The 27,198-nt window shown below is 36.9% G+C and overlaps 1 protein-coding gene across 1 annotated transcript in view; it reads right to left on the reverse strand.

The window, feature by feature from the left end:
- POLQ (DNA polymerase theta) overlaps positions 1 to 27,198 on the reverse strand; it is a gene marked incomplete at both ends in the record, with an annotated part of 113,388 nt that overhangs the window by 69,314 nt on the left and 16,876 nt on the right. The window contains 5 exons of the mRNA XM_082839709.1: positions 16,033 to 16,175; positions 16,501 to 16,705; positions 18,377 to 18,516; positions 22,970 to 23,182; positions 24,852 to 24,998. Of these exons, the coding sequence (XP_082695835.1) occupies positions 16,033 to 16,175; positions 16,501 to 16,705; positions 18,377 to 18,516; positions 22,970 to 23,182; positions 24,852 to 24,998 (848 nt within the window). The remainder of the gene's footprint in view (positions 1 to 16,032; positions 16,176 to 16,500; positions 16,706 to 18,376; positions 18,517 to 22,969; positions 23,183 to 24,851; positions 24,999 to 27,198) is intronic.

Consider the following 27,198-nt stretch of genomic DNA (forward strand, 5'->3'; position numbering starts at 1 on the left):
TCAAGAAAAAGAGAGAATACTCAAATTACTAAAATCAGGAATGGAAGAGGGGACACTACTACTGCCTTATAGAAATAAAAAGAATCATAAAAAAATACTATGAACAATTGAATACCAACAAACTAGATAACCTAGATGAAATGGACAAATTCCTGGATACATACCAACTACCAAAACTGATTCAAGAAAAAATAGAAAATCTAAATAGACCTAAAACAAGAATAGAGACTGAATTAGTAATCAAAAAATGTACTCCAAAGAAATGTCTAAGCCCAAATGGCTTGACTGGTGAAATCTATTACCAAATGTTTAAATAATTAACAGCAATCCTTCACAATTTCTTCCAAAAAGAGAGAGGAACACTTCCTAATTCATTCACTACCTCAAAACCACACAAAATCATCATGAGAATAAAGAACTACAGACCAATGTGTCTTAAGAATGTAGATGCAACAATCCTCAACAAAATACCAGCAAACCAAATCTAGCAACATGTAAATAGTACTATACAACATGATCAAGTGAGATTTACCCAGAAAATTCAAGATTAATATCATATCTGAAAATCAAATAATGTAATATCAATAGAATAATGGACAAAAATCCCATGATGATCTCAATAGATGCAGAAAAAGCACGTCACAAAATCTAACACCTTTTTGTGATTAAAAAAATTCAACAATCTAGGAATAGAAGGTAAATTCCTCAACCTGATAAAGGCTATGTGCAAAAAATCCACAGCTAACATCATACTTGATGGTGAAAGCCTGAACACTTTCCCTCTAAGTCAGGAACAAGACAAAGATGTCTGCTCTCACTATCTCTATTCGTATTTAACTGGAGATTCCAGACAGGTCAAGAAAAAGAAATAAAATTCATCTATAGTGGAAAGGAAGAAGCAAAACTACCTCTATTTGCAAATGATATGAACTTGTATATAGAAAATCCTAAGGAATCCACCAAAATACTATTAAAATTAATGAACAAGTTTAATAGGCTGCAGCATACAAAATCAAAATATTAAAAAATTGTTCATACATTTCAATAAACAATCTGAAAAGAAAATTAACAAAGGAATTCCATTTACAATAGCATTAAAAACAATAAAATGTTTAAGAATAAGTTTAACAAAAGACATATAAAACTTGTACTCTGAAAACTATAAAAACTGTTGAAAGAAATTAAAGACCTACACAAATGTGAAGACAGCCATGTACACTAACTGGAAGACTCAACATTGTTAATTGTCATCAAAATTAAAAATCTTTGTGCTTCAAAAGACATAATCAAAAACTTGAAAAGACATCCCACAGAATGCAAGAAAATATTTCCATATCATATATCTCATAAGAGACTTGTATCCAGAATATATAAAGAACTCTTACAACTCAATAATAAAATGATAAATAACCCAATTTAAAAATGGGCAAAGGATCTGAGTAGATATTTTTCTAAGGAAGATAGATATTCATGTGGTCAAGAAACAGATGGAAAGGTGTTCAACATCACTACCCATTAGGGAAATACAAATTCAAACTATAATGAGATAGCACTTCAAGCCCATAAGGATATACTTAAAAAGACAGATAAAAACAAGCATTGGAGAGATGTGGAGAAATGTGAACCCTTGTACATTGCTTATGGTAATGTAAAATTATGCAGCTGCTTTTTAGGACTTTGGAAGCTCCTCAAAATGTTAAAATTAGAGTTACCATATGATCCAGCAGTTCTACTTCTAGAAATATACCTAAGAGAATCCAAAACATATGTCCACGAAAACTTGAATATGAATGTTAACAGCAGCATTACTCATAATAGTCAAAAAGTAAAAACATATCAAATGTCCATCATTTTGATGAATGGATAAAGATGTAGTACATCTCTACAATGAAATATTATTCTGCAATATAAAGGACTTAAGAACTGATACATGATAAAACATGGATGAACCTTGAAAACATTATGCTAAGTGAAAGAAACCAGCCATAAAAGACCACATATTATATAATTCCATTTATATGAATAAGAATAGAATAGAAAGTCTATAGAAAAACAGAAATCACACTGGTGGCTGCTCAGGGGTAGGGGAAAATAAGGAGGTTGAAGGAAAATGGGGAGTGACTGCTAATGGGTACAGGGTTTCTTTCTGAGGTGATGAAAATGTTCTGAAATTAGATGTTGATGACTGCACAATTCTGTGAACATACTAAAAATCATTGACTCGTACACTTTAAATTATATACTATGTGAATTGTATTGCAACAAAGCTATTTAAAAAAATCTCAAATTCCCTATGAGAAAATTTTCAGAACACTCCTGAAAGCCCCAAAGTAGACTCAAAGAAATAGAAAAACATCTCTTTTCATAAATAAGACCAATGAAATTAAAAAGGATGTCAGTCAGTTCTCCTCCATGTTAATGTATAAATTTAACAATACCAATGAAAATACCAAGTTAATTCTAAGCGATATATGAAAAGGGAGGTAAGCAAGAATACCTATGAACACTAAAAAAGGAGAGCAATGAAACTAACCCTACTAGATAATACAACAAAAGCTTTTAATTAAAACAGAGGTAGTAGTGTACATATTGGTAAAATTGGTCTGTTGTCAGGTCAACAAATGAAATAGAAATATACCCAACAACAAATGGAAATTAGAAATGCATCTAAATAAAAATGCAAATTAGTACATAAAAATTGGAGAAAAAAGTTAAATGAAAGCTGAAGAAAATTTTTCAGTCACTGTGTGTAAACAAATCTTTTTAATAAATAAAGATGTGACTACAGATAGTCATTATGAAAAAAGATAAAATTGAAGAACCATATATTAGAATAAACTCTAAATGGAATAGAGCGCAAAAGAGAGGGACTACAATCATATAATTACTTGAAGAAAATGTGAGAGAATTTATAATCTCAGAACAAGAAAAGCATTTCTCACTGATTCTAAAGTTCAAAATTCAACTACATTTTTTTTAAATGCTATACAAAACACACAATAAACAAAGTCAAAAGCCAAGTGAAAAACTAGGAGAAAAATATTTATACCACAAAGAACTACTCTCCCTAATATATGTAAAAGAATTGTTAAAACTTAAGAAAAAGACCAAAAATACAATAGAAAAATGTGCAAAAGACATGGACAACTCATAGAAAATAAAAGAATACTACCTTAAACATATAGAAAAAATGTTCAAATTTATTCATAATAAAAAGTGTTAATTAAAAGTACATTCAAAAATATAAAAGCTTGACAATATAATTTTATTTATGAGGTTGTGGGAAAATAACCACTCTCATATAGCACTGGTAAAACTGGAAAATGATATAAACGCTATAGAGGGCAATGCAAAACGAAAATCACCTATGTCTTTACACTTGACCCAGCAATCATACTTCTAGGATTCTTTCGCAAAGATACACCTCCATCAAAACTAAACTAAACAATAATATATGCCAAAGTTACTCACTGCAGCATCATTTGCCATACCAAAATATTGGGAACAACTCAAATATCCATCAGAGAACTGACTGAATAAACAATGGATTATCCACATACACAATGGGGTTATACAGATATAAAAAGAATAAAAATCCCATGAACTGACAAAGAGTGATTTCCAAGATATATTAGATATATTGTTAAAGGGGAAAAAGAGGTACAAAGTAATGTATATAGAATACTATCCTCTGAATAAGAAAGGTAAAGTGAGACTGTATCTAAGCACTTGCTAATATTTATTAGCACTTGCTAATATTTATACAATGAAAAAGACATACACCAGAAACTAATGAAAACAATTATCTATGAAGGTAAGAGGAAACGGCATGCAGAGCATTGACATATAGCTGCCAGACTTCACTGGGTATTCCTTTTTATATAGTTCTGACTTTTGAATCACATAAATGTTTTAAATATTCAAAAAACAAAATAGTACATGCAAACTTAAATGTTTTATTTAAAAAAATAAATGTACATTAACTTGGCAATTTTTTGAGATAGGGTTAAGGTCTTTTGAGTGTGAGTCTATTGATTAGAATTTACCATGGCTTTCTTATGTAAACCATACCCACAATACACTGTCTCATAAATCCAGTTACTCTTTTGGTCAAGTGAAATTAGACATTAAAGAAAATTGCAAAATACTCTGTGAACAGTATCCTTCTAGTTGTTTTCCCATATAGATTATAATTTTTTTTCAGAGCTTTACAGAAGTCTCACTCACATGTTTTATCAGCAATTATTTTAGTAACTTGCATTAAATCTAATTTTCATAGAAGGAAACTGGCAGTCTGACTCTAGAGCCCATAATCATAACCAATGTAAAATAAATGAGACTTATTTATAAGGCCATGCCAGATAACTGGTAAGACCAGCTTTGAGATTCTCCTTAGACACATTCTCAGGCACAGAACTTTGAACACATTATCACCCACGTAGTACACATGTTCACTGGAAGGGGGGACGGAGGGAAGGCCCTGTCCAGAAATTTCTCCTCTGCTCGCCTCTATATAGTGTTTTTATTGAAATACGTTTCTTGATAAGCCTTCCTAATTCTTATAATTTCAAATTTACCCCCCACTCTCTTGCCTATCAAAACACATGCATTTGCTCTTTCCCCCTTCCCAACTTTATTGAGGCATAATTGACAAATGAAATTGTATATATTTAAGGTGTACAATATAATGATTTGACATATGTATTCACTGTGAAATGATTACCACAATCAAGTTAATTAGCACATCTATCACCTCACATAGTTACCACTGTGTGCATGTGTGTGGTGAGATTCTCTCTGTAAGCAAATTCCAAGTATACAATACAGTATTATTAGCTAAAATCACTATGCTGTACATTAAATTCCCAGAACTTATTCATCTTACACAGGTATACATTGGGGATATTCTGGGTTCAGTTCAAAACATTACAATAGAGGGAAGAGGGGGAAGATGGTGGAAGAGTAAGACACGGAGATCACCTTCCTCCCAACAGATACATCAGAAATACAACTACACGTGGAACAACTCCTACAGAACACCTACTGAATGCTGGCAGAAGACCTCAGACCTCCCAAAAGGCAAGAAACTCCCCACGTACCTGGGTAGGGCAAAAGAAAAAAGAATAAACAGAGACAAAAGAATAGGAAAGGGACCTGCACCAGTGGGAGGGAGCTGTGAAGGAGGTAAGGTTTCCACACACTAGGAAGCCCCTTCAGGGGCAGAGACTGCGGGTGGTGGAGTGGGGAAGCTTCGGAGCCACGGAGGAGAGCACAGCAAAGGGGTGCAGAGGGCAAAGCGGAGAGATTCCCGCACAGAAGATCGGTGCCGACTGGCACTCACTAGCCCGAGAGGCTTGTCTGCTCACCCGCCGGAGCAGGCGGGGCTGGGAGCTGAGGCTAGGGCTTGGCTAGGACTGGCGGCGTGAACACAGCCTTAAGGGGTTACTGCACCACGGCTAGCTGGGAGGGAGTCCAGGGAAAAGTCTGGACCTGCCAAAGAGGCAAGAGACTTTTTCTTCCCTCTTTGCTTCCTGGTATGCGAGGAGAGGGGATTAAGAGCGCTGCTTAAAGGAGCTCCAGAGACGGGCGCGAGCCGTGGCTAGCAGCGCAGACCCCAGAGACGGGCATGAGAGACGCTAAGGCTGCGGCTGCCGCCACCAAGAAGCCTGTGTACGAGCGCAGGTCACTATCCACACCTCCCTTCCGGGGAGCCTGTGCAGCCCGCCACTGCCAGGGTCCCGGGATTCAGGGACAACTTCCCGGGAGAAAGCACGGCGCACCTCAGGCTGGTGCCACGTCCCGACGGCCTCTGCCACCTCAGGCTCGCCCCGCATCGTGCCCCTCCCTCCCCTTTGGCCTGAGTGAGCCAAAGCCCCCGAATCAGCGGCTCCTTTAACCCTGTCCTGTCTGAGCAAAGAACAGACGCCCTCCGGCGACCTACACGCATAAGCGGGGCCAAATCCAAAGCTGAACCCCGGGAGCTGTGCGAACAAAGAGAAAGGGAAATCTCTCCCAGCAGCCTCAGGAGCAGTGGATTGAATCTCTACAATCAACGTGATGTACCCTGCAGATGTGGAATACCTGAATAGACAACGAATCATCCCAAATTCAGGAGGTGGACTTTGAGAGCAAGATTTATTATTTTTTCCCCTTTTCTTCTTTTTGTGAGTGTGTATGTGTATGCTTCTGTGTGAGATTTTGTCTGTATAGCTTTGCTTTCACCATTTTTCCTAGGGGTCTATCTGTCCATTTTTTCTTTTGTTTTTTTACTTAAAAAAATTTTTTTTCTTCATTAATTATTTTTTATTTTAATAACTTTATTTTATTTAATCTTATTTTATTTTATTTTATCCTCTTTCTTTCTTTCTACTTTATCTCCCTTTTATTCTGAGCCGTGTGGATGAAAGGCTCTTGGTGCTGCAGCCAGGAGTCAGTGCTGTGCCTCTGAGGTGGGAGAGCCAAGTTCAGGTCACTGGTCCACAAGACACCTCCCAGCTCCACGTAATATCAAATGGTGAAAATCTCCCAGAGATCTCCATCTCAACACCAACACCCAGCTTCACTCAACGACCAGCAAGCTACAGTGCTGGACACCCTATGCCAAACAACTAGCAAAACAGGAACACAACCCCACCCATTAGCAGAGAGGCTGCCTAAAATCATAATAAGTCCACAGACACCCCAAAACACACCACCAGACGTGGACCTGCCCACCAGAAAGAAAAGATACAGCCTCATCCACCAGAACACAGGCACTAGTCCCCTCCACCAGGAAGCCTACACAACCCACTAAAACAACTTTAGCCACTGGGGAAAGACACCAAAAACAACAGGAACTACGAACCTGCAGCCTGCAAAAAGGAGACCCCAAACACCGTAAGATAAGCAAAATGAGAAGACAGAAAAACACACAGCAGATGAAGGAGCAAGATAAAAACCAACCAGAGCTAACAAATGAAGAGGAAATAGGCAGTCTACCTGAAAAAGAATTCAGAATAATGATAGTAAAGATGATCCAAAATCTTGGAAATAGAATAGAGAAAATGCAAGAAACATTTAACGAGGACCTAGAAGAACTAAAGATGAAACAAGCAACGATGAACAACACAATAAATGAAATTAAAACTACTCTAGAAGGGATCAATAGCAGAATAACTGAGGCAGAAGAACGGATAAGTGACCTGGAAGATAAAATAATGGAAATAACTACTGCAGAGCAGAATAAAGAAAAAAGAATGAAAAAAACTGAGGACAGTCTCAGAAACCTCTGGGACAACATTAAACGCACCAACATTCGAATTATAGGGGTTCCAGAAGAAGAAGAGAAAAAGAAAGGAACTGAGAAAACATTTGAAGAGATTATATAGAAAACTTCCCTAATATGGGAAAGGAAATAGTTAATCAACTCCAGGAAGCACAGAGAGTCCCATACAGGATAAATCAAAGGAGAAACATGCCAAAAAACATATTAATCAAACTATCAAAAATTAAATACAAAGAAAACATGTTAAAAGCAGCAAGGAAAAAAACAACAAATAACACACAAGGGAATCCCATAAGGTTAAGAGCTGATCTTTCAGCAGAAACTCTGCAAACCAGAAGGGACTGGCAGGACATATTTAAAGTGATGAAGGAGACAAACCTACAATCAAGATTACTCTACCCAGCAAGGATCTCATTCAGATTTGATGGAGAAATTAAAACCTTTACAGACAAGCAAAAGCTGAGAGAGTTCAGAACCACCAAACCAGCTTTACAACAAATGCTAAAGGATCTTCTCTAGGCAAGAAACACAAGAGAAGGAAAAGACCTACAATAACAAACCCAAAACAATTAAGAAAATGGGAATAGGAACATACATATCGATAATTACCTTAAATGTAAATGGATTAAATGCTCCCACCAAACACAGACTGGCTGAATGGATACAAAAACAAGACCCATATATATGCTGTCTACTAGAGACGCACTTCAGACCTAGGGACACATACAGACTGAAAGTGAGGGGATGGAAAAAGATATTCCATGCAAATGGAAACCAAAAGAAAGCTGGAGAGCACTTATCACATCAGACAAAATAGACTTTAAAATAAAGACTATTACAAGAGACAAAGAAGGACACTACATAATGATCAAGGGATCGATCCAAGAAGAAGATATAACAATTGTAAATATTTATGCACGCAACACAGGAGCACCTCAATACATAAGGCAAATACTAACAGCCATAAAAGGGGAAATCAACAGTAACACATTCATAGTAGGGGATTTTAACACCCCACTTTCACCAAAGGACAGATCATCCAAAATGAAAATAAATAAGGAAACACAAGCTTTAAATGATACATTAAACAAGATGGACTTAATTGATATTTATAGGACATTCCATCCAAAAGCAACAGAATACACATTTTTCTCAAGTGCTCATGGAACATTCTCCAGGATAGATCATACCTTGGGTCACAAATCAAGCCTTGGTAAATTTAAGAAAATTGAAATTGTATCAAGTATCTTTTCCGACCACAACGCTATGAGATTAGATATCAATTACAGAAAAAGATCTGTAAAAAAAAATACAAACACATGGAGGCTAAACAATACACTACTTAATAACGAAGTGATCACTGAAGAAATCAAAGAGGAAATCAAAAAATACCTAGAAACAAATGACAGTGGAGACACGACAACCCAAACCCTATGGGATGCAGCAAAAGCAGTTCTAAGAGGGAAGTTTATAGCAACACAATCCTACCTTAAGAAACAGGAAACATCTCGAATAAACAATCTAACCTTGCACCTAAAGCAATTAGAGAAAGAAGAACAAAAAAACCCCAAAGGTAGCAGAAGGAAAGAAATCATAAAGATCAGATCAGAAATAAATGAAAAAGAAATGAAGGAAACAATAGCAAAGATCAACAAAACTAAAAGCTGGTTCTTTGAGAAGATAAACAAAATTGATAAACCATTAGCCAGACTCATCAAAAGGGAGAAGACTCAAATCAATAGATTTAAAAATGAAAAAGGAGAAGTAACAACTGACATTGCAGAAATACAAAAGATCATGAGAGATTACTACAAGCAACTATATGCCAATAAAATGGACAACCTGGAAGAAATGGACAAATTCTTAGAAATGGACAACCTGCCAAGACTGAATCAGGAAGAAACAGAAAATATGAACAGACCAATCACAAGCACTGAAATTGAAACTGTGATTAAAAATCTTCCAACAAACAAAAGCCCAGGACCACATGGCTTCACAGGTGAATTCTATCAAACATTTAGAGAAGAGCTAACACCTATCCTTCTCAAACTCTTCCAAAATATAGCAGAGGGAGGAACACTCCTAAACTCATTCTACAAGGCCACCATCACCCTGATACCAAAACCAGACAAGGATGTCACAAAGGAAGAAAACTACAGGCCAATATCACTGATGAACATAGATGCAAAAATCCTCAACAAAATACTAGCAAACATAATCCAACAATACATCAAAAGGGTCATACACCATGATCAAGTGGGGTTTATTCCAGGAATGCAAGGATTCTTCAATATACGCAAATCAATCAATGTGATACACCATATTAACAAATTGAAGGAGAAAAACCATGTGGTCATCTCAATAGATGCAGAAAAAACTTTTGACAAAATTCAACACCCATTTATCATAAAAACCCTCCAGAAAGTAGGCAGAGAGGGAAATTTCCTCAACATAATAAAGGCCATATATGACAAACCCACAGTCAACATCATCCTCAATGTTGAAAAACTGAAAGCATTTCCACTAAGATCAGGAAAAAGATAAGGTTGCCCACTCTCACCACTCTTATTCAACATAGTTTTGGAAGTTTTAGCCACAGCAATCAGAGAAGAAAAGGAAATAAAAGTAATCCAAATCGGAAAAGAAGTAAAGCTGTCACTGTTTGCAGATGACATGATACTCTATATAGATAGAGAATCCTAAAGATGCTACCAGAGAACTACTAGAGCTAATCAATGAATTTGGTAAAGTAGCAGGATACAAATTTAATGCACAGAAATCTCTTGCATTCCTATACACTAATAATGAAAAATCTGAAAGTGAAATCAAGAAAACACTCCCATTTACCACTGCAACAAAAAGAATAAAATATCTAGGAATAAACCTACCTAAGGAGACAAAAGACCTGTATGCAGAAAATTATAAGACACTGATCAAAGAAATTAAAGATGATACAAATAGATGCAGAGATATACCATGTTCTTGGATTGGAAGAATGAACGTTGTGAAAATGACTCTACTACCCAAAGCAATCTACAGATTCAATGCAATCCCTATCAAACTACCACTGGCATTTTTCACAGAACTAGAACAAAAAGTTTCACAATTTGTATGGAAACACAAAAGACCCCGAATAGCCTAAGCAATATTGAGAAAGAACAACAGAGCTGGAGGAATCACACTCTCTGACTTCAGACTATACTACAAAGCTACAGTAATCAAGACAGTATGGTACTGGCACAAAAACAGAAATATTGATCAACGGAACAGGACAGAAAGCCCAGACATACCCACGCACATATGGTCACCTTATCTTTGATAAAGGAGTCAGGAATGTACAGTGGAGAAAGTACAGCCTCTTCAATAAGTGGTGCTGGGAAAACTGGACAGCTACATGTAAATGTATGAGATTAGAACATTCCCTAATACCATACACAAAAATAAGCCCAAAATGGATTAAAGATCTAAATGTAAGGCCAGAAACTATCAAACTCTTAGAGGAAAACATAGGCAGAACACTCTATGACATAAATCCCAGCAAGATCCTTTTTGACCCACCTCCTAGAGAAATGGAAATAAAAACAAAAATAAACAAATGGGACCTAATGAAACTTCAAAGCTTTTGCACAGCAAAGGAAACCATAAACAAGACCAAAAGAAAACCCTAAGAATGGGAGAAAATATTTGCAAATGAAGCAACTGACAAAGGATTAATCTCCAAAATTTACAAGCAGCTCATGCAGCTCATAACCAAAAACCAAACAGCCCAATCCAAAAATGAGCAGAAGACCTAAATAGACATTTCTCCAAAGAAGATATACAGACCGCCAACAAACACATGAAACAATGCTCAACATCATTAATCATTAGAGAAATGCAAACCAAAACTACAATGAGATATCATCTCACACCAGTCAGAATGGCCATCATCAAAAAATCTAGAAACAATAAATGCTGGAGAGGGTGTGGAGAAAAGGGAACACTCTTGCAGTGCTGGTGGGAATGTGAATTGGTACAGCCACTATGGAGAACAGTATGGAGGTTCCTTAAAAACTACAAATAGAGCTACCATATGACCCAGCAATCCCACTACTGGGTATATACCCTGAGAAAACCATAATTTAAAAAGAGTCATGTACCAAATGTTCATTGCAGCTCTACTTACAATAGCCAGGGCATGGAAGCAACCTAAGTGTCCATCAACAGATGAATGGATAAAGAAGATGTGGCACATATATACAATGGAATATTACTCAGCCATAAAAAGAAACGAAATTGAGTTATTTGTATTGAGGTGGATGGACCAAGAGTCTGTCATACAGAGTGAAGTAAGTCAGAAAGAGAAAGACAAATACCATATGCTAACATATATATGGAATCTAAAAAAAAAAATGTCATGAAGAACCTAGGGGTAAGACAGGAATAAAGACACAGACATACTAGAGAATGGACTTGAGGATATGGGGAGGGGGAAGGGTAAGCTGTGACAAAGTGAGAGAGTGGCATGGACATATATACACTACCAAACGTAAAATAGCCAGTGGGAAGCAGCCACATAGCACAGGGAGATCAACTCAGTGCTTTGTGACTACCTAGAGGGGTGGGATAGGGAGGGTGGAAGGGAGGGAGACACAAGAGGGAAGAGATATGGGAACATATGTATATGTATAACTGATTCACTTTGTTATAAAGCAGAAACTAACACACCATTGTAAAGCAATTATACTTCAATAAAGATGTAAAAAAACAAACAAACAAAAAAAAACATTACAATAAAGCAATTATCATAATAAAGTGAGCCACACAAGTTTTTTGGTTTCCCAGTGCATATAAAAGTTATGTTTTGGTTTAACAGTGCATATAAAAGTAGTCTCTTAAGTATGCAATAGTATTATGTCTAAAAAAACCATGCACACATCTTAATCTAAAAATAATGCTGTTAGGGAATTCCCTGGCGGTCCAGTGGTTGGGACTCCATGCTCTCACTGCTGAGGGCCGGGGTTCGCTCCCTGGTGGGGGAACTAAGATCCCACAAGCTGCAAGGTAAGATCCCTCAAGCCGCAAGGCACAGCCAAAAATAAATAAATAAAAATAAAATTTTTAGTTATAAAAAATAAAAATAATGATGTTAGAAAAATGGCACCAAAAGACTTAACATGGGGTTACTACAAAACTTCAATTTCTAAAAAACAGATGCAGTATCTACAAAGTGCAATGAAGCAGAGCAAAGTGCAATAAAACGAGGAGGTATGCCTTTAACTGAAAGTTTGTACCCTTTGACCAACACCTCCCCATGTCCCCCCATATCCCAGCCCCTGGCAACCACCATTCCCCTTTGTTTCTGAGTTCAACTTTTCCGATTCTCCATTAGCGAGACCATACAAAATTTTTCTTTCTCTGTCTGGCTTATTACACTTAGCACAACACCCTCCACGTTAATCCATGTTGTCACAAATGGCAAGGTTTCCTTCTTTTTTATGGCTGAATGATATTCCATTGTATACATAGTTATAAAATCCTATTTTAAGCTAATAACAACTTAACTTCGATGCTATACAAAAACTCTATGCTTTTACTTCTCCATCCCCTCATATTTTATGCCTTTAATATTACAATTTACATTTTATCTTATGTATCTATTAACAAATTATTGTAATTATAGTTATTTTCAATGTTTGTCTTTAACTTTTATATAAAAGTGATTTGCATACCACCATTACATTCAGAATTCTGAATCTGATTATAAATTTACCTTTACCAGTGAGTTTTATACATTCATATGTTTTTACACTGTTAATTAGCATCCTTTCATTTCAGCTTGAAGAACTCCTTTTAACATTTATTATAATGCACGTCCAGTGGTGTTGAATTTCCTCACCTTTTGTTTGTTTGGGAAAGTCTTTATCTTACCTTCATTTCTGAAGGACAGAACTACTTGGTATAGCATTCTTAGTTGGCAGTTTTCTTCTTTAAATATTTTCAATATATCATACCATTCTCTCTGGAAAGTTTTTGCTAAGAATTCCACTAATGGCCTTTTGAGGTTTCCTTGTACATGACAAGAGTCTTTTCTCTTGTTGCTTTCAAAATTCTGATTCTTGGATTTTTGACAGTTTATTGTGTCTAGATGAAGTCATTTTGGGGTTGTACCTGTTTGGGGTCCTTTTAGCTTCATGTCCATATCTCTCGCCATATTTGGCATGTTTTTAGCCATTATTTCTTTAAATGACTTTCTGCCATTTTCTCTCTCTCTTCTCCATCTTGGACTTCAATAATGTATACGACGGCATCCCATAAGTCTTGCAGGGTTTTTTCACTCTTCATTCTTTCCATCCCCCCAACCCCCACCCCCCCTCCTCTGGATGCATAATTTCAAATGACCTATCTTTGAGTTCACTGATTCCTTCTTCTGCTTGATCAAGTCTGCTTTTGAAGTTCTCTATTGAATTTTACAGATCACTCATTGTATTCTTCAGCTCTGGGATTTCTGGGTTTTAGGGGGCTTGGGGGGCTTTTTAAAAACGGTTTCTGTTTCTTTGTTGAACTTCTCATTATGTTCATGTATTGTTTTCTTTATTTTGTTCTGTTGCCTATCTGTGTTTTCTTGTAGTAACTGAACTTCATTAAAAGGATTAGTCTGAATTCTTGGTCAGTCAGTTCATAGATCTCTATTTCTTTAAGTTTGGTTATTGGAGCTTTATTAGTTTCTTTGGTGGTGTCATGTTTCCCTGATTCTTCACTATTCTTGCATTCTGGTGTTGATGTCTGTGCATTTGAGGAAGCAGTCTCCTCTTCCAATCCTCACATTTGCTCTGGCAGAGAAAGACCTTCACTAGTCAGGCTAGCTTGGGGTTCTAGAAAGGGCCAGCTGCTAGAGTCCATAGGAGGGCAGGCAGGGCCTCTGGTTGGGTGGGGCCACTGGCTCAGCTCTGCATTCAGGCAGGACCACTGCCTGAGCTGCCTGGTCAGGTGGAACTGCTAGCTGGGGTCCATGGATAGGCATGACCACTGGCTGAGCTCTGAGGTTGGGTAGGGCTGCTGCTTGGGTTCTCTGGTCAGGCAGGAACAAACTGTACTCCCTGGCTGGTTGGTGCTATTAGCTGGATTCCATGTTCAGGTGTAGACAGAGACTGTGCTCCACAGTTGGGTGTGCCCACAGGATGAACTCTGTGTTCATGCAGGACTCCAGGCTATGCTCCACAGTCAGGGTCCCTGGTCAGGCAAGACTGCAAGCAAGCTCTGCAGTCTGGTGGGGCTGCTGGCTTGGCTCTCTTTTTTTTTTTTTTAATTAAAAGGTTTTTATTATGACCTTTATTAAGAGCTCATAAATCACATTCTTAATCTGGCTCTGTTACTACTTTTTCCGTCCACAAATTCTCCCAAAATTATAAAAAATAAAAATGTATAAATATACATTGAGGATTATGCACAGGCCACTAGCCAGGGATGCCAGCTGGGCAGAACTGCTCACCCTGCTTCCTGGCCAGATGGGGACATCATTCTGATGCCACAGTGAGTGGAATCGCTTACTGGCCTCTCTGATTGGGTGAGGTGGCCAGGAGAGATGCAGAGCCACTGCCATGATCCACACACTGGTCACTGTGAGCCCCGACCCACTTTTTTGTTACTAGCTGACCCTTGGTGGTCTAGCCTTGCCAATTCTCCCAGGGTTCTCCATGAGGCGAGACAGAAGTGACCTTCCCAGGGAATACTCCAGAATGCTGAGGAAACTGGATGACTACCTTGACTCTCTTCACCCCACTGGAGAAACTGGATGCCTCAGTGTGGCACTGTGCTTGCTTGAAGGAGGGGCAACAGAGTCAAAGTGAAACCACTGTTCTTAGTGTTCTAATGTGGCCTCTCTCAGTTTTTGTGCTCTAAGAGAGTGTTTTAACCTCACCACCAGGTTCTGGGATTTTCAGAAAGGCATTCTTGACTGTGAATAGTTGCTAATCTGTATTTTTGATGAGGACTAGAGCCAGGGATCTCCTATACCACCATCTTGCTTACACCAGTCCCTACATCTGCTCTTAATTGCAAAATTAAGTATTTATTTCCGGTCAGGTTCTTCCCAGAGAATATGATCTCAAACTTTATTTTACTCAATCTTATCAAAAATATTTGTTATAAGAAATAACATTTATAAAAGATTACCTAATGTAGACAAACTTTTAAAATTCCTAATTGCATTTACTATAAATATTTTATCAAGAATCTAAGTCCCATAGTATCTTTATAAGACATTTCTCTTAGGCAATAAAATGCAATGCTTCTCCTAAATTTTTTTGTTTTTTATCTTATGAATATTGAGACTAACAAAGCTTCCCTCTTTGCTACAGCTGCTAGACAGCCCAGAACCAATGTTGGGCACAACAACTGTACATGACTTAATGGTGTTCTTGTTTATGTACCAACATTTGCTTGAGTTTTACATTATGATCTTATCTTTAATTTCCAGATATCTCATTGTCCTTTGCTGTGTTCTTACATACTATATAATACACATTTTTTAATAAGTCACCTCAAATACTTTTTGAAAGAAAGTTGGAGAAAAAAGACAAGTAGGCAAGTAGATTGAAAAGGTCACTAGAACATTTAGCTTATTACTTTACAACAATTCTTCTTACTTCTTCTCTACTCCCACCAGTACTACCCTAGTCAAGGGAAGCAGGCAAGATATTCCCTTAGGGTATCTTTGATGCTCAGGATTCTTATAGGTATTTTCTCCCCATTTTCACAAATATAATAATGAAGAAAGCAGAACTTACCAGATAAACAATATGCAGATCATTTTCTAAAACAAAGCCCTTCATTGCTCTTTGGAGGTCAGCAAAAATATCTAAAGTATCAACTGGAGAAAGTGAAGAAGAAAGAGTTGCCGAACCAAGATGTGTTGGATGATACACACTTCCTGATTTGGGATTGGGGGTGGAGAAATAAAGGACCAAATGTTAAAAATAAAATAAAACAAATGCTGTCTTTTGGCATTCTATAATTAACATTTTAAGGCTCTGATAAATTTTACAAACAGAATCCAATGCATGGATATTTATTAGCAGGCTCTATGCTAACTGTCTGATGTTGCTGAACACAGCACTGATTTACTAAAAATGAGTTGAAAAGTCAGTTTCCTTTTATACTGCTGAAAAAGTCAATTTCCTTTTACTAAGCAGTCTTAGATACTCTAAATCACTAAAGGTGAAAAAGTGAGTAAGCTGCAATTAAGAATAATTTACCTTCTGTTCCATCACTAGCTTCAGTAATCTGGATGAATTCATTTTCTAGTAGCCACATTACACAGGCCTCAGTTGCTCCAAGTTGAACAGAATCTTTATTTTTCTGAATTCCCTGCTTCCCTTCTTTCATACTTGCAGCCAAAAATGTGCAAGAAGCATAAGTTTGTATGTCCTGTGATGTACTCGCCACACCACCAACTATTATCTGAGACAAGAGGTTTGAAATATTCTGTAACTTTTTAATAAGACACATAGGTCCTCAAAATATAAAAGAAATAACTTTGTTCCCTTAAAATATTATCAGCATCTTAATGTAGAGACTCTTTATTAACTCTTCCACCATCATTCATTACAAAGGTAGATAACACCTACTGACAACATGAAAAGTTTTCCTTAAAAGTAGATATAGCATGTTCTCATAAATGAAAATAAATGAATCATTATCTATCTGAAATGTGGGAATTAACAACATAATTAAATAATATACATCTATAAGTATATAACATATATAATATAAAGGGGGTGTTGATGGTTCATGGCCATGAACCAAATCAATTCTTCTCATCCTTCCTTTTTTAAATATGTGGGCATATATGAATGCAAGCATTGAATACTCCCCACCTAGAAGAGAGGTGAGAATCAGTGTAGAAAAAGATGAAAGTGGCATCTTATAGATATCATTTTCCTCAAACTATTCTATTACATATACTAATCTGCCCCTTGTCTTCTGTCATTTAAAGTATACTGGAAACATAACAAATCAGTCTAAACAGAGCTATTTCATTCTTTTTAATGACAGCAAAGCATAGTTTTACCAAGATTTGTTTAGTTTTAATAGTATTTTAGTTGTTTCCAGTTTCTTCTTATTACCAATAGAACTATAATAAACATTCTTGTATCTTTAATTTGATGAAATTTCACAAATACATCCCTAGGTAAAATTCCTAGATGTGAATCTGTTGGATAAATGTCTTTGTGCATTTTTTAAAAAATTCTTAGTAGGTACGGCCACGTTTCTCTCCAAAAGAGTTTCAGCACTGTATGAGTGCCTACTTTCTACAGTCTTACCTACCCTGTGCTATCAATTACTTTCTTTTTTTTTTTCAAACAGAGCTAAAGGGGAAAAAACGAGAATGAGTACAATACCAGTCCTCCAGCACCAGCAATGAAACCAACAGCAAGGCATGCTGGTATAGGAATAGAAACTTTTTTGGATGAATACATGAAACAGTTAAAAGGGGTTACCTTTGAGGACTCTGAGCAAAAGGCTTTATTTTTCACTTTAGATACTTCCGTCTGTAAAAGTTTGCAACTTCTAATTGTGTATTTGTAATTTAATTTTATTTTAATGTCAACAGGTATTATCTGGATGGAGGAACTATGGTCCATTTTTGTCATCATTTTTTTTTTTTTTTTTTTGCAGTACGCGGGCCTCTCACTGTTGGGGCCCCTCCCGTTGCGGAGCACAGGCTCCAAACGCGCAGGCTCAGCGGCCACGGTTCAGGGGCCCAGCCGCGGATCTTCCCGGACCGGGGCACAAACCCGTGTCCCCTGCATCGGCAGGCGGACTCTCAACCACTGCGCCACCAGGGAAGCCCTGTCATCATTTTTTTAAATTCAGAAAATAATCAAGAACATCTAAAAAATAACCATCTGGCATTTGTGATTTAATACACTGTTTTGAAGTAGATTCATATGGCACTAGCTGTATTAAACTCCAGGAAATAACTATATAAAGTAGAAGAGGTTCAGACTTGGGAAGGCTATAAATAATCTCATAAAGAAACACAAAACTAAGATTTTTCACATACTAAAGTTCTATCATTGTACTACAGGAACAAAAAAGCAAATGGTGATTTAGTGAACTCTCTCTTACCTCCAGAATAGCTCTTATCATGCTCGAAGTTACTTCTCCTTCTTGTCTTTGCAAACAGCTGCGAACAGGTTTTAGAGATCCCTGAAGTAGAGCGATACCTTTTGATTTCTCAGAGTTTTTACAAATTAAGATACTCTCACCTATAATCAAAAAAAACTATACAGTTGCAGAATCCCAACACGTTTACATAAAATACCTGCTAAAGAGAATTTAAACTGGCTTGTTTAAAAGGAGACAAGAGATAGTGGTTGTTATAGTCATATAATTATCACTAATGTTTTTATTTTCTGAATTTTGGATTGAAGGGGATCAGAATATGCTACACCAAAATATGCCACTTTAGCATAAGCATTATTTTGACCTGAAGCCAATTGGGAAGCAGCAAACATAGAAAGAGCTCTTTGCTTTCTCCTTATATGCTTAGAAGCAGGACATAAATTTCTCTGTGAAGGTGTTCCCCTTCCTGTCTCTCACAGCAGGAAGACAAGTCTTATCACTGGAGACAAAAAGTCAGTATTGAGATGGGTGTGCACAAACCTCACTAAAGAAACCTTAACTTGCATTAAACTCCAGCATATATCTACCTTCCCACAATGTACCACCCCCTAGAAGCCCAAACCCCTTTTCCTTTGTCTTGTCACTTCTCTACAATTCATCAACCTTTGTTAAAAGGGTATATAAGCCCCCAGCATCTAACTGCTTCTTTAGATTTTTATTTTTCTATTAGGGACTCTGTGTATGTAAAAAATTAAATATTAACATCAAGTCAAATATGTATGGCTTTTTTCCTGTTAATCTGTAATTTGTCAGTTTCATTTGCAGGCACTAGGCATAGAACCTAAGAGGGTAGAGGAAAAGTTTTTTCCTTCCCTACAGGATTAACTATTGTTATTGAATAATTAAGTATATAATAGTAATAGATATTTTGAAAACTATAAAGGAAAATGCAGATGCAAATTATTACTGGTTATGAAACTGCATACCAGTCCCTGTGTCCCTGTCCTTTGAAGTAAAAAGCTCCCAGGCCTCCCCTCAGTCTCAAAAGGCTGGCTCAAGAGTTAATGATTAGGAAATGCGAAGGTGTAGAAACAAAGAATAGCTGTTGGGCCAGGAAACTGGTAACAATTTAGACTATAAACCAGCCACAAAGCAGAGTCACCGAACTCTCAGTTCCCTGAAAGATATAGATAAAAGGTCTAACACACGTTCCTAAGTTGTTCTATAGGAAGCAGACCCCCAGATGAAAACTGCTGACTGCAAGCATGTAGACCCCAGACCAGCTGAACCCAGAAAACTGGTGACGCTTGAAACTTCACCTTGATGCCAACCAATCCGAGAATTGTGCAAAAGCTGCTCATGCACCCGGAAGCACCCTCCGTCACACTGACTTTAAAAGCCCTTTGCCTGCACCAAGATGTTAAGATCGTTTTTAAGGACGCTAGTCCATCATCTTCTCCTTCTCAGTTAGCTGGCTTTTTCGAATAAAGTCACTTTCCTTGACTGAACACCTTGTCACTTGACTTACTGGCCTATCGTGTAATGAGTAGCCAAACCTGAGTTCAATATCAGTTATAACAGATACCTAGAAATCACATTATAACACTCACTAATTTAAATGCTTTAGGCTATTGAAACAATCAAGTGAACAAAAATATGTGAAAGCACTTATTAATTAAATACATATACAGGACTTCCCTGGTGGCACAGTGGATAAGAATCTGCCTGCCAATGCAGGGGACACAGGTTCCATCCCTGGTCTGGGAAGATCCCACATGCCATGGAGCAACTAAGCCCGTTCTCCACAACTACTGAACCTGTGCTCTAGAGCCCGCGTGCCACAACTACTGAGCTAACGTGCTGCAACTACTGAAGCCCTCATGCCTAGAGCCCATGCTCTACAACAAGAGAAGCCACCGCAATGAGAAGCCTGCACACTGCAACGAAGAGTAGCCCCCACTCACCGCAACTAGAGAAAGTCCGCATGCAGCAACAAAGACCCAACGCAGCCACAAAAAAAGTCACTAAGAAAAAAAATATACAATTTATACAAACATAAACACTTATTACAACAATTAAAACTAGAGAAAACTATTTTTTTTTCAAAAATGAATCCAATAGTAAGGGAAAGGAGGCAGTAAATAAGATATTCAACAGGCAAAATGAAGGCCATTTGCATTAGAGAAAAACAGAAATAAAAGTAGGATTGTGGTGGACTATACTAACCACCCAGGCAGAGAGAAAATACAGATGATGCTTTCTTAACACTGCCAAATTGAGAATCAAGATAGGAAAAATATAAGGAACTATAAACTTGATAACCATTGGTTATTTACCCCAAATATAATTACAAAAACATAGGTGCCATCAGAACAAACAAACAAAAGCCAGGTGAATAAAATATACCACCTGGCTCTTGTGATAACTATAAAACAACCCAGCTTAAAACAAAAAAACTACCTAGAAAATGGATCAACTAGCATTAGCAACAAGGTAAAAAGCCACTTTGAGCAGTGTAAAGCTCTTCCAGGCTTTGATTCTTCAACAAAATAGACAACCCTTTTTCAGGATGAGCAAGATTTATGAAAATGCCCAAAATAATGCCAGTATATATGTCCAGATCCCATTCCCACCTGCCTAGTGAGGCTGTATCCATATTATAATTGAGAAGTCAATTAGAATCAAATCATTCATAGATTTGATATAGATAGATCTGCAAACTTTTTAACTACAAGTCACTGTTTTGGCACAAAGCACCATCATCCTACACTGGAAGGTTCCAAAATATCCAAAGAGAGATTAAAGAGTCATCTAAATAAAACTCCATGAACTATCCAGGAAATATTAATATCATTTATAAAATGCAAAGAAGTTACAAAAATGCTACAAAAAGAATGACCAAGTATTTAAATCTTCATAGTTGATATGAAACCCTTTATTTGCATCCTCCACTTAAAGAAATTCTGAGCAAGCCATATGCCACCCTAAAATGGAACATTATGCAAAGTCAAAATCTCAGAAGTTTCCAAGACCTCAGAAACAAAGTTGTGGTATATTTTAGTATTGTTTGAATGTTATCTGATTTAAGGCTTGATATTAGTCCAGGGTGCCAACCTTCCTATTATTCTTCCCCATGAGAAAGATAAGCACAAGCTAAGAACATAGCAAGGCAAATAAAACCTCCTTATCTTTACATCACCTTGAAGACCCTCTGGCCTTGAAAGAAGAGTATCTATGTAAAATGAACTTACACTCCACTCTCCAGAGTTGTGAGTCTACTGAGAAATGAAAATTGGAGGAAGGACAGAAGGAGGCAGTTAGGAATGAGAAGGGAGCATCTTAGCTCTTCCTCCCGCCCTTTTAAAACACATAAATGTAATCTGCATATTTCGTAGATAAAGTAAGAGACAGAAGTAGGATGAACTTCTTTGATGCCTTTAGTAAGAGAAATCCAATGAGTTGGAAGGTTTGTTTAATCAACAAACTTCTTAGGGCTTAAAAGTGAGGCAGACCAGTGGCCCTTCAGGGATTACATACAGACGAATCATTTGCTACTAGGGCTGAGACTAATACTTGCCCCTAATAGCCATTCTCTCATTCTTTCTTTAATAAAACCCCTAAATGTTAGATGAACACAGGGTCACTCAGCTAGATTATATTCACCAGCTTCCCTGTAGTCAGGGAATGTAAACATATGACTTAGTTCTGGCCAATTGTGTGTAAGGAGAAATACTAAGTGCAACTTCTGGGAAGTGTCCTTAAAGGGTAGGATGGGCCCTTTACTTCCTCATCTCTCCTTCCTGATGACTGAAATGCAGATGTGATAACAGAGACTGGAATAGCCATCTTATACCACAAGATAGAAACTATACTGCTGAACACGGAAAAACAAACTAGAAGAAAGAAAGTGTGACAGAGAATGTTCCTCTCAAAGTTCTTTAATGTTAGAAGACTCAACAATTTAGTCATACCCAGAATAATGTAGCAGGCAAGAAATAATATTTGCTGCTATCTTCATATTTAATTCAAACAAGCTTCCCTATTGCTTAAGACAAAAGTTTTGTTTGCATTGCTGGTAATATTATCATTACTTGTTGATACAAAATAAGAAACTGAAAAAGTGTTTTCAGAGCCAGCACCAATTTAGAAAGACAAAGAGGGTACATGAAGTTCCTATTCCAAAAGTGTGCGAGTACTTCCCAGCTCTCAGCATCCCTATTTGAACTCTTACAGCAGGCACCTAAACAGAATTAATACCCATATAAATTAATCCCTTCACTAGCACAAAATAGTAGATGATACTGGAAATTAAAAGTCATCTTACAGCTAATGTGATGTCATCTAACATAATACTGAATCATTTCACTGTATATAATACAAAAGAAAATCTTGATTCTACATTACTAGACAATCAATAGTTGATGATATGAAAATTTTAAGTTATACTCATATAAATATTAAACAAATCCAAAAGGATGACATTAGTGTTTTGGATAACAAAGAAATATAGCATGATAAGAAATGGGTTGCCATTCAATTTCAGGTAGACTGACACTGTCCTTCAGCAACACTATTACAAAATTCAAACTCACTTACCTACTGTGTCTACTCCTTTCCTGCCAGCACGACCAACCATCTGCTTGTAAGTAAGAATATCTAGAGGTCGACCACTGAAAATAGGAGTCCGAATGATTACACGACGTGCAGGTAAATTCACCCCAGATGAAAGAGTAGAAGTTGCTGCCAAGACCCGAATCTGACCTTGACGGAAGGCTCCTTCAATGATATCCCTCTCCTCAAAAGTAAGACCTAAAAAAAAGAAATTACAATAGCATATATTTATTAACATATAATGAAAATATTGTACTTGATCACTTACAAATGGAGCTGAGAATCTGTTACAAGCATGTAAAGATTTTTTTCAAGCTATTGTTATGACTGTAAACAAAGAAGTAATCAAAGTCTATCAATTTAAGAGTATAATCTGCCAACCCTTGTACTGTATACTGTACTTCTATCTCATCTTCTAGACCAGGGGTTGTCAAACTTTATCTGTAAATATTTTAGGTTTTGCAGGACAGATGGTCTCTGCTGCAACTACTCAACTCTACCACTGTCACATGAAAGCAGCCGCAAAACAAATGGGCAAGACTGTGTTCCAATAAAACTTTATTTACAAAAACAGCTGGATTTGACCAGCAGATTGTAGTTTGCTGACCCCTGCTCTAGACAAGAACTCCTTGAAGGTAGAGACATGCCTTATGACAGTATCTGCAGGGTCTATCCAACACCATGGTGAGACACATAAATAAATGTCTGAAAAATAAATACATGAGTAAATGAAAAACAGCATATAGAATACACACTTATGTGGCTTATTTTTTATTTTCTTTTATTTTAAAAAAAATCAAAAGGATTGGGATTCTAGTTTGTAAATAAGTTGTGGGTCCACCGGTATTCATTTTACTAGTATGCATTGTAAGTTATATACAATGAAAATATTCTTTTATGTGTTTGTGTGTATGGGTATATATATATATATTTTAAAAATTTATTTATATATAGCACGATAAAAATTTTAAATAAATTGAAAAGGTTAGGTTCCTTATCATAGAAACTATATATTCTTTTTTTCTTTTTTACATCTTTATTGAAGTATAATTGCTTTACAATGGTGTGTTAGTTTCTGCTTTATAACAAAGTGAATCAGTTTACATTTACATATGTTCCCATATCTCTTCCCTCTTGCGTCTTCCTCCCTCCCACCCTCCCTATCCCACCCCTCCAGGCGGTCACAAAGCACCAAGCTGATCTCCCTGTGCTATGCGGCTGCTTCCCACTAGCTATCTACCTTAAGTTTGGTAGTGTATATATGTCCATGCCTCTCTCTCGCTTTGTCACAGCTTACCCTTCCCACTCCCCAGAAACTATATATTCTTAATCATATCCTCAGCACATATCATCATTGACAGATCATACCCTAAAAGAAATTATTTAATTCGGTGACTGTCATAACCCTTGCAATTTTGACAACCTAGGTATTTGGTTTTTAAACACTTGTAGCCCTCTCAAAATACAATACGACAAATTCTAAACTTAATTTGATTTTGATATACTCGTGAGAATATTTCCAATACCCCTTGAGATAAAAGGAAACAGAGTGGCATAAAATTAGGATAGCAAGTACCACTCTAACCTAATTTTTAAGAAAACAAAGTATAGAAAGGTAATAATTTTAGAATTCATTTCCCCAATGGTACAAAAAAGCTTATATCCAGTATTTATATACCATACAGATAAGTAAACCTACATGTTATTCTTGTTTAACCTTAATCACACAATTTCTTAAAATAAAATCTAAGAGTATTAAGTATGGTTAACAAGAAATCAAATGCAAATCAAATATAAAAATAAAAATGAAGAAATTATAAGGATTCTTGGAGGGGGCTTCTTAATAACATATTATAAATACGGATACCTGCATGATGAAACGCTACTCCCCATGGCACAGTTTTTTGTAATACAGAGTCCAGTCCTGAAGGCAAACGTTTTAACTGATCCATCACTTCTAGGAGGCCCTTTTGTTCCAGTATCACTGGTGAAAGTTCAGATGATCTTACCAATCCTGTCACAAAAAAATCATCAACACTGTCACCTCCCCTTGGACCTCTTTAACTGCTATCTGCCTGAGTCATGACAGAGGGCAATGGTTCTGAAACTACTACTTATAATAATCACCTGGACGGGGCTTCCCTGGTGGCGCAGTGGTTGAGAGTCCGCCTGCTGATGCAGGGGACACAGGTTCGTGCCCTGGTCCAGGAAGATCCCACATGCCGCGGAGCGGCTGGGCCCATGAGCCATGGTCGCTGAGCCTGTGCGTCCGGAGCCTGTGCTCCGCAACGGGAGAGGCCACAACAGTGAGAGGCCCGCGTACCGCCAAAAAAAAAAAAATCACCTGGACATCTTTTAAAAATACTGATGCCTGACATTCACCTCTGGACTTTGTGATGTGATGCAACCTGGACATAACGATTTTTAAATCTCCCCAGGCAATTCTAATGTGTACCAAAGTTTAGGAAACACTATATTAGGATGAGATCAAGCCCACAGGAGGAGATCAAAGAAACAGCTGAAGGAAGGAGAAAATTACAGATACTACCACGCAGAGACTAAAAATCAAAATCCTCGCTCAAAGTGTGCCCCACCCCCCCAAACCAGCAGTGTCAGAATCACATAGGAGCTTAGTTCTAAATGACAATTCTTCTAGCCTTTTTGGCACCAATGTGGTAATTAATCATACATTACCCTCTGTTTTTGCCTCTATGTGTAACTTCCCCCAGAAGACTTTCTTAGATGCAAGAACTATGTTTGCTTAAAGAATTTCTTAGAATTTTGGATTTCTGAACTAGTAAACCTTCTCATAGAATGTATCTTATATTTTATACATTTTTAAGTCTTTTAGGTAAACTTTTCCTAAAATTTTGAGGATCCACAGAGGGTTGCCAAAGTTTTATTTCTCTAAGAACAATTTAAAATTTTTTAAAAATTGATTCCTTATTTCAAAAGAAAAGTTATTTTAACATAAAAAATCAGTAGGGATAATTTCAAAATTTAAACTTCATCTTTATGAAAAATGTGCTGCCATGTCTTTACTTTTCTGGTGAAAAGTTCATCATAGCCCAGGCTCCAGTCTAAGCACTAGGATTTGGGAACCACTGCTATAAATCAAAATAACAGAGCCTCAAGCAAAGAAAATATTAATAATGTTTCTGGTTATTAAGGAATATAAGTTATCATGGTTCACATAAAAAATATAAGTTGGCATAATAAGAAAGTATCAATTAAGAGGGAACTAGAAGAGAGATTAAAACGTTGGATCAGAGTCTACCCAATATAATTTCAGGCAAAGTTTACTTATTGGAGCTAGGCTTGAGATATCCATCACCTGTCCTCAAGATGCCACTGTCATAACAAAGTCATAAAATATCACAGTATTCTGTAACTAGAACTGGTCTCTGTCTTCCCTACGCTTATCTTTGACCCCAAGGGACCATAAGCTAGTACTCATCCTAGAATCAGTAAAAATATATACTAATGGTTATAGCAATATACTAGATCAATACTCAGCAATAAAAAAGAAACAAATTGATAAAAGTAACAATCTCGATGAATCTTAAAAATATTATGATGAGTAAAAGAATCCAGGCACAAAAGACACATACACACAATATGACTTCATTTACTACATGAAATTCTTAGAAGACACAACTAATCTAGAGTGACAGAAAATATATGAGTGGTTGCCTGAAGCTGGGGATAGAGGGAGGAGATTGACAGCAAAAGAGAACATTTTACAGTGACAGAAATGTTCTACATGTTGATCACAGTGGGGGAGTTAAACAGGCGAACACATTTGTTAAAATTCATGAAGTTACACACTTCAAGTGGGTACATTTTATTCCACATAAATTCCACCTCAGTAAAGCTTTTAAAATATTGGGTTGGCCAAAAAGTTCATTCGGCTTTTTCCATAAGATGTTATGAACAAACTTTTTGGCCAACCCAATACATGTGTATATATGTATATGTACATATGTGTGTGTGTGTGTGTGTGTGTGTGTATGATTCTTTTTAGAGTTACAGTTTGGAAATATAAAAAAGATATGACTGCTTTCCCCAAAAAAATGTGTATATGTGAAGTTTTTATACAATTTAGGGGCTTCGAGGTCAACCTCTCAAAGCTCATGGATCCTAGATGAAGAACCTCAGTATATACCTGTAGAAATCCAACATTTTAAAATTCTGAAGATTAATCTAAATGTGTG

The sequence above is a fragment of the Leucopleurus acutus genome (assembly GCF_964270905.1).
Source record: "Leucopleurus acutus genome assembly, chromosome: 5".
In the NCBI taxonomy this organism is placed as follows: domain Eukaryota; kingdom Metazoa; phylum Chordata; class Mammalia; order Artiodactyla; family Delphinidae; genus Leucopleurus; species Leucopleurus acutus.